The sequence below is a fragment of the Chenopodium album genome, chromosome 6 (genome assembly GCF_948465745.1).
Source record: "Chenopodium album chromosome 6, dcCheAlbu1.1, whole genome shotgun sequence".
Classification (NCBI taxonomy): Eukaryota; Viridiplantae; Streptophyta; class Magnoliopsida; order Caryophyllales; family Amaranthaceae; genus Chenopodium; species Chenopodium album.
Window position 1 is genome coordinate 68,489,796 of NC_137839.1, and position 9,202 is coordinate 68,498,997.

General features: G+C 36.5%; 1 protein-coding gene across 3 annotated transcripts; it reads left to right on the forward strand.

The window, feature by feature from the left end:
• The first annotated feature begins 497 nt into the window (after positions 1-497).
• LOC145636198 (uncharacterized) lies at positions 498-8,429 on the forward strand. 3 transcript variants are annotated; one of them, XM_081687688.1, is made up of 8 exons: positions 498-3,559; positions 3,674-3,824; positions 5,402-5,521; positions 5,677-5,719; positions 6,255-6,329; positions 6,495-7,398; positions 7,573-7,626; positions 7,887-8,429. In XM_081687688.1, exon 1 carries the CDS (start codon positions 640-642, stop codon positions 3,382-3,384), a length of 2,745 nt encoding a protein of 914 aa, XP_081543814.1. In that variant the 5' UTR covers positions 498-639; the 3' UTR covers positions 3,385-3,559; positions 3,674-3,824; positions 5,402-5,521; positions 5,677-5,719; positions 6,255-6,329; positions 6,495-7,398; positions 7,573-7,626; positions 7,887-8,429. The 3 variants fall into 3 exon arrangements, with proteins under 3 accessions (XP_081543814.1, XP_081543815.1, XP_081543817.1); XM_081687689.1 differs by lacking the exon at positions 6,495-7,398 and having other exon boundaries at positions 6,255-6,325; XM_081687691.1 differs by lacking the exons at positions 6,255-6,329; positions 6,495-7,398.
• The last annotated feature ends 773 nt before the right edge of the window (positions 8,430-9,202 follow it).

Genomic DNA, 9,202 nt, shown 5'->3' on the forward strand with positions numbered 1-9,202 from the left:
TCACATGGCAATAAGAAGAGTAGTCCCTTAGCCTTTTAAAGTAATTAACTCTGTCATTTTCAATCAATATGGAACACTTACACGTGGTGATTCTCGAGACATCTATTCTTCAACAAAAACAAAACCTAAGGGTTCGTTTGGCATCACTGTAGTTTTCTGTTTTTTTGATTTTTTTTGTTTCTTTAAATCATATGATATATATCATATAATGAATAAAAAATTAGTTAAACTTATTAATATCATAATAATTTTGAAAACTGACAACCAAAAAATGGAAACACCTTTTTCCTGTTTCCTGTTTTTGGTTTTTAGTTTTCAAAAATACAAAAAACTGAAAACAAAAAACGATACCAAACAAGCCCTAAATCATTGAATTCAGTATAGCTCTATGTAGTATATTGAACCCTAAAGGTCTAATTATCCAACCCTTCGAGCAAATTGCTCCAAATACGCAAAAGCCCAACCCACAAAACAAAAATAAAAAATCCAAAATCCAAACCCTTACCACAATCATCCCTTCAATTCCCCTGTATTTCCCATAATACATCACCAAAGCCGCTGAACACCCTGCCACTTCCAAATCTCCGGCGACCATATCTCAGCGACGGTGAAATTTTCCGACCCATACTCACCGTTCTCATGCATGGATACTTCCGATGCTCCTCCACTACGATGAGAAGATCCTCCTCCATCCTCACCACTTTCCGCCGCCATATTTCCTCCACCACCGCCGTCGTCACCGCCACCACCTCCGACACCTCCGATGACATCACCACCCTCCTCTCCTCCATTCTCTCTCTTCCGAATTGGCAAAAACACCCCTCCTTCAAACGCATCCTCCCTTCCATCTCCCCCACCCATGTCTCCTTCCTCTTTGACCTCCACTCTCTCTCTCCTCAAACTGCCCTCACATTCTTCTACTTTCTCTCTCATCGCCCTAACTTCCGCCACAATGCCCGCTCCCACGCCTCGCTTTTACCCATCTTGGTTCGAGCTAAGGAGTTTCAAAGTGCTGAGAGAATCAGGATGTCGATGATCAGGTACTGCGTACAAGATTCCGATGAGGTTAGGAATGTTGTAAACTCTTTGATCAAGTTGAACTGTAAAGATTTGGGGGAATTTCGATTTGGGTTGAATCTCAGGTGTTATAATTTCTTGCTTATGGCTTTATCTAGGTTTAATTTGATTGATGATATGATTCGTGTTTATAATACTATGTTGAATGATGATGGAATTACGCCGAATATTTATACTTTTAATACGATGATTAATGGGTTTTGTAAGTTGGGGAATGTTGATGAAGCTCGGGTGTATTTGGGTAGGATTTTGGGGGCGGGTTTGAGCCCCGATTCGTTTACGTATTCTTCGTTTATTTTAGGGTATTGTAGGAATAAGGATTTGGATAGTGCTTTTAAGGTGTTTAGGGAGATGCCGCGGAAAATGTGTAAGAGGAACGAGGTTTCGTATAACTATATTATTCATGGTCTTTGTGAGGAGGGTAGGATTGATAAAGGGTTGCATTTGTTGTCTAAGATGGAGGTGGACAATTGCCGGCCCAATGTGAGGACGTATACGATTCTTATATCTGCGTTGTGTGGAGCGAGTAGGGGAGTTGAGGCGATGAAATTGTTTGATGAAATGAGGGAGAAAGGGTGTGAGCCAAATGCTCATACTTACACCGTGTTGATTGATTACTTGTGTAAAGAACATAAGCTCGATGAGGCTAGGAAGTTGTTTGATGAGATGTCGGAGAAGAGACTGGTTCGTAGTGTTGTTACATACAATGCCCTGATTGATGGTTATTGCAAGCAAGGGAAGATTGAAGCGGGATTTCAGATTTTTAACCTAATGGAGACGAATGGTTGTTATCCTAATGTTCGAACTTACAATGCATTGATATGCGGGCTTTGTAAAGTTAATAAAGTACCCGTAGCTATGGCATTGCTTGATAAAATGGCTGCACGTAAACTAACTCCTAGTTTGATTACATATAACTTGTTGATTAAGGGGCAGTGTAAAGATGGGCATATAGAAACTGCTTTTCGATTGCTTGATTTGATGAAGGAAAGTGAGGTGCAACCTGATGAATGGACTTACAGCACTATTATTGATTCCCTTTGTAAAGCGGGAAGGGTCCAAAAGGCTCGTGCCATTTTTGACTCTCTTAAGGAGAATGGTGTAAAGGCAAATGAAGTAACTTTTGCTGCACTAATTGATGGTTATTGCAAGGCAGAAAAAAATGATTGTGCCCATGCCTTATTTGAGATGATGCTCGAAGAGAAGTGCATGCCAAATTCTTTTGTCTACAATGTGCTCATTGATGGCTTGTGCAGAGAGAAAAAGTTGAACGAGGCTTTATTGTTGTTGAAGAAAATGATAGTTGCAAATGTGAAGCCAGATATATGTACATATTCAATAATTATTAATGGAATTCTCAAAGATGGCTCTCTTGATGATGCTTATAGAGTTCTAGAGCAGATGCACACTGCAGGTTATAAGCCTGACGCTTGCATATATACTTCATTTATCCATGCTCACTGTAGCAGGGGAAACTTAGAGGAGGCAGAAAATTGGACGAAGATTATGATTGAAGGAGGCGTTTTGCTAGATGTTGTCACTTACACTGTCCTTATTGACGGGTATGGTCGCCTAAGATCACTAACTCAAGCCGTTAATGTCCTCAAGCAAATGATGGATGCTGACTGTGAACCTTCTGAGCTTACTTATTCTGTTTTGATTAAGCATATTTTGAATGAGAAGCGGCTAATTAGTGAAGAAAAAGGAACTGGTACTGTTGTGCACATGTATGTCAGTTCATCTGATGTAGCTTATGTTTGGAAGGTGGTGGACTTTGAAACAGTGATAGAGCTCTTAAAAAACATGACTAAACATGGCTGTGCACCGAGCATTAGCACTTATAAAACTCTCATTGATGGATTTTGCAAGAGAGGACGAATCAAGGAAGCTCAATGGCTGGTTGATTACATGAAACATGGTGGAATTCAACCAGATGAAGGTATCCATAATTCCATCATAAAATGCAACTGCATGCTAGGATTGTACGAAGAAGCCTTCCAGCTGATCAATAACATGGTTACAATGGGTGAGTTACCACACCTGGAATCTTATACATCAATTATTTGTGGATTGTGTGCTAAAGAGGATATGAATCAAGCAGAGGCAGTATTTTGCAGCCTACTTCGTTGTGGGTATAATAATGATGAGATAGCATGGAAAGTTCTGATTGATGGCTTGCTGAAGAGGGGTCTTGTCGATAGTTGTTCTGAACTAGTTAAAGTCATGGAGAACAATAATTGCCACCCAAAACCTCACACTTATTCAATGTTGATTGAGGGTCTTCTAGGTATTTCAGAGGGAAAATAACCTATGATATCACCGTTGCTACCAAGTCAGATGTATTCTTTTTGGTTATATGTGCTCCAGTATTTTTATAAATGGCAATGTAGGATGTTATCCATGTGATGGATTACCAGACGGAGATATTGAAACTGCGGTTCATAATTCAAGGGGACCAAGATCTGCTTTATTTGCTGCAGAGGTTAATTTCCTCCTTTTACTGTTAAATGGCTTACCTCTTGTTTTAGCTAAGAGACAAAGATATCAATTTGGCTAATTGTTTTCAGCAGTCTAACTATAGCAAGATTTTTTGCAGTGGAAAATTTTAGATAAGCCACTCATCCATGGTTAATGAGCTGCAATGTTATGCTGTCCTCAGAAAACGAGTCGATGAGGTTGTGGGATGATTTTTGCGGGAAAGCCTTAACTCTTCAGAGAGCATTATAAGACACCTCATTGAAATGGAGGTATGTTGATAGACAATCTTGATTGCATTATACGAAGTGCTTTTAAGGGCATACCAAAATTGAAGTGAAAAAGGAAATTTTGTATTGTTTGCCATATATATATCTAGTTTTGCTTTCTTAAATTTAGATGACCAATGCATGCCCTCAAAATAAATTTAAATCAATTGTCTGATGAGCTGGCAAGGTCATGTCAGCTAATTTGATTTATGCTGGTATGAGCCAAGCAGTCATCCAACAGGGGAGACTGAAGAACGAAAATTATTACTACCTCCATTTCATATTATTTGCAGCGATTTGACATAAATAGAGAGGAAAATGTCTAATTGTTGCAAATAATATGAAACGGAGGTAGTATGTATAATCTTTATTTCCAAAACTTTATGCTACTGGGAAGGGGGATAAACTACTGTTAAGGACATATTCTTGCAACGGCTATCATGGTAAAAGGAAGATATCTGTTTCTACATGTTTTTTAATATTAATAGTTTGATAATTACTGTATAAAGACCATCAAAGGAATTCGAGATTCTCCAAATTACCAAGTTCAAATATATATCACCATTATTTTTTCCAAGTTTCAAAGCATTTTGTTAACCTTCTAGTGGTACCATATCTTCTCTAAACATTTGAAGATTGATATAGCTTGTATGGGTAGCAGTCAAATTGATTGATTAAAAAATTATTGTTAAGAAAGTGCTCAGAGGTTGTGCTGTTTTAAAGTGGAATTAAGATAATTGCATTCATTAAAATCCATTCGCTTTACATCTACGAATGGAGGATTTGAAGCATTTTGTTTGATGACTAATATTTCAGCCAAGCATCTCTTTCACTTAAGGTATAGGAAAGATGTCTTCTAGAAAAAGTGTTAGTGGGCCCATGTACCTTAGGGATCTGTCATGCATGTGCTATGAAGTATGAACTCACCCAGACCCCCCCCCCCCCCCCCCCCCAATCAAGCAAGTGTATGTGTGTCGCTGTGGGAAGAGTATTATGGACAAATCTCCTTGAGTTGGATAGAAGAGCAGAGTGGTGTGAAGAGTTAATTACATGAGAAGAAAGTGACGACGCTAAATAACAGAGACAAGGGAAGTGGAATGTACTGAGCAATTTGTTGTGAACTAAGGAGATCGACCACCATGAGGGTTTACAGGAACAAATAAAATCAAAGTGCACATCTCACAAACGAACATGGGGAAGAATGGAGGTGGAAACAACACATACAATGCCTGAACAGTGAGCACCAATCACCCATAAATTCAAGTTTCATATAGGATGACATTATACTGTACTAAACTGGCTCAGATCTGGAAATACAGATTGATTTGCAGAAGAGATGGAAAAAATAAAAAGACTCATTGCAAAAGAAGAAAGAAAAAAAGAGATCTAGAGAGAGAGAGAGAGAGAGAGTTTTCTGTATAAACATTGCCCAGAGAAAATATTTTTGACTGCTATTGAGAGGCAGTTTCTCTCACAAAACAAAAAGAATATTCTGTCATAAATTATTATATGAAAGCCATTTGTCTTTGTAACTATTTGCTACAAATATCATCTTTATGATTTTTCGTATTCTGGATCAGGATGGTGGTGAATCTGACACAACTCGAGTTTCTCAAAGGAGTTCAAGATTTAGAGCAAATGTCAGGTCACTAGCAAATGGCTTTATTAAGCCACCAGCCAATGGAGGGATATCGGATCAGGTGCAATAATTTACTTCCTGGTTTATACTTCTTGATGCTAGAAATTTCATGTTTCTTTTATAGACTGTATGGAACATGCAGAGTTTAGTTGTTATTGCTTCATTGATTCCATGTATGGAATACTTTCTCAATTATTCATCTGTTTGACTGGATAGGGAGTTCGAGCAAGTACGGAAGCAGAAAGAAATTGACCTACTGGTAATCTCCTCCCCTTCCTCCCCTTTTTATTGGTGTATGTATGCTTGTAATTTTTTTCTTCCTTCTAGCAGTGTTTATATCCAGTCTCTTGATCAAGAGCACTGCTGGTCTATTGCTGTGAATAGTGTCACGATTCACAGAATTAGGATGTCATTGTCACTGGTCCGTACGTGCGAGGGAGGGTGATATTTATGGTTTATCAGTATGTTGAAATGTGCATTCATAATTACAATTTTCTTTTTGTGGATTCTTTTGGGAATGTATTGTAGATGCAGACCATGCAGTGGTGCTGGTTACTTAGCTAAGTTGTCAGAAGGGATATTTTAATCTGGCTACTATGCTGGTAAATGATGCTAATGAAGTAATATTTTCTACAGAAAATTGCACTTTGATACTAATCAATATCATAGGTTTTAGCTATTGAAGTACCCATTGTCTTGTTAAGAAAAAGTTATACATGGTAGACATTATTGAAAGACTGAGTTCAAACGGTATATTATCATAGAGATTGATTGCCTTTGCAATTACCTGTCAGGATTAATGATGTCAAGTCCTTGGCTTCAGCTTATAAGTAGTGAGACGGAGACCCACCTACCAATGATCTATGTGAGTGCATCTTCCAATTTATTCTTCATTTATACTTATAACTTAGAAGGGGGTTGAAACGTAAACATTTCAGATTTAGTCAAGTTACATGCATATGTTTGGCTTAGCAGGTAGATATTGTGAGGAGAGAGTGATGCCTAATTACTTTTACTTGTGTCAATACGGGTAGCAAGTAGAGATTGTGAAACAATGAAAGCAGTTGAACAATCAATGTACCCAGAATATACTATGTGCATGACATTGAGAAATAACTTTTCATGTCCATTGGATTTTAGTTGGATATTCCATGGCACATCCGTTGCACCTTAGCAAATGCTGAATATATGTGGTCTGTAACACTTGATTTGTGCTGATTCTCTTGTACAAAAAACTCATCATAAAATATTGCCCTATGAAAGTTGCCACTTTGAAAGAATTTGAGCCATACACATACCAAGTACTCAATTTGGTCAGCAGTTATATTTGTTTCACAGAACTACTGCCCTTATAAAACACAATTAGTTGGGAAAAAGGAATTTTTGATAGTCACTTGATTTTATATGATCTAACAAAAAAAAAAGTTGAAGAAGCTGCTAAAACTTTGTAGCCATATTCTATTTTAGCCAGCATCCGAAAGCCAAAATGGAGCGTGTTTCTTGTTGCAAGAGGCACTACAATTTTAAAAAGTCTACTGTGGGTAGAGTAGTAAAGAAACAACAATGGAAAAAGTAGAAACATATTTATCAAAACCCAAGAGAAAGATGTACTAAATTCATATTTTTCATCAGCCACGAAAGTAAATATAGATAAGTAGTAGTAATAATAATAATAAAGAAAATCAGCACCTGTTACGATAGATTCTACCATATGCGCATGATAAAAGGATGCATGGAAGGAATTGTCTTCTAACATATGGCATGGTTTTCTGTAATCATATCCAAAACTAAGGTGTAATTGAATGCATATAAAAATGATCACACTTAATTTGATGGTGGCTCGATCTACCAATCTACCATGGATGTCAAGTGTCTCGCAAGGGAACAAGGAGATGCAGGGTTAAGGAATTGCAGTGCAATTCTCCTTTGACAGAAAAGGTTGAGTGTGCTAAGCTTATACCTTACATTCTAATTTTGCCAAACGTGACTTGCCTTGTGATTTCCTTTGCATACATGGTGATATGAAAGGCAGTTTCTTATGAGCTAGAAGTAAGTTGGGTTTGTCTTGTTTAAACCTAGTTTGTTGACGATCTCTTTGTTTCTTGTAATCAGACTATCTACATTGAAGACCTTGTTAACGTGTGAATTTGATATTTCTATCTGAAGGTAATAAATCTATCTTGATTATGTGCTTAAGTGGGTCTATATATCCTTCATAATCAGTTGAAGTGTTGGGGAATTTGAGTGATAATTGTTCATTTTTGCACTGCTTATTAAAAGATATGTACATTTTTTCTTAAGCTTGCTAAGGTATATCTCTGCAAAGATCACTAAAAGCTGATGTCTTATTCTAGTAAAGATATATAAAAACTTCTATACTAGGGTCATGGTCATAGATTTAATTATTGATGTCCATTTTTTGACAGAAATCTCCTGTGTCTGCTGGAAGGAGTTCAGTTAACCTTCTTCTTTGGCGCATGTGCTAGTTATTTATACAAGCTTTGGAGAGTATAGAGAGATGAAAGATTCTTCTGAGATTGAATGCTTGATTAGTCTTTGAGATTTGAGGCTGAAAAACTCTTCACAGTACATCTACAGGGTTTATATTTATGTAAGATAGGTCAGTTTACCCAAGTGCCCACTCTTTTTAAGGGTTTTGGAAGCTTTCTTTCATTACTGTTAAGTGTTGGCATTTTTGGAGTATATTTTCCCCTCTATAGTTTTACTGTTATACATTCTTTAACGAACTTATCAGACTGTAATATGAATTGCATGCAGTTATATATATGAACTTCAGTACCGAGCTTAGAAATCTTGTAAATAATTTGCCAGCACCTTTTCTGCTTTATTTGTCAACTACTTATGTGCTTGATCATTACATGAGCTTCTTGAAGAGTCTGCTAATATATGGATATAATCACATTCAATTTGCGTAATTGACCTCTGAAACCAATCAAACTGCCAGATTTTTGGCTTTGATTTAATGATTTATTCATCATAAAAGCCATATTGCTTTGGATTTGTTTCAGAAACTACTGGAGAGTTTCCCTTAATAACAAGAACATGCTGCATGATCCTCGCCTTTCACTACCACATCTGTATTGACAATTACTTGAACATTGTCACCATTCTGCTACTCAGATTTCTTGTAAAGTGTCTAATTCATGACAAACAAGAGTTTTTTTTTTTTTTTTTTTAAAAATTTAATTTTTTTTTTAAAAAAATTTAATTTTTTTTTATTTTTATTTAATTTTATTTATTTATTTATTTATTTTTTTGTCTAGGACAGCAATCTCTAGTAGCTGTATGTTTGACAAGCATTCCAATTTCCCAAAGAATTAGTTGTATAAAATTTCCTCAAGCATTTCAACTTAAGATTCAGATCATACATGTTTTAAAACGCACACACACACACCCAAAAAAAAAAAAAAAAAAAAAAAAAGACCTTTCATCATTCAGCGTTAGAACTTGGCAAGGACTGATTGAGAAGTCTTTTGGGATTGAGTATAAAATAAGAGCGCAATTCTTGTGAGGCAGAAATTTTTATCACATAACTCTAATCATGTATGATATAAAATTCTGCCAACAAAGAAATTGCCCTGTTAAAATTTTCAATCTATATGTTAAACATCTTGATGGCACATGTTGTTGTGTCAATGATTGATGAAATAGTAACCTTTATACCGATATAATTTGTGATAATTCTGTGAACATTTCATGGTTTATGCTATGATGTATTCCT

Bases quoted from the DNA above. Each gene is read 5' to 3' on its own strand.
- LOC145636198 (XM_081687688.1), top strand. From the start codon at position 640: ATGCATGGATACTTCCGATGCTCCTCCACTACGATGAGAAGATCCTCC.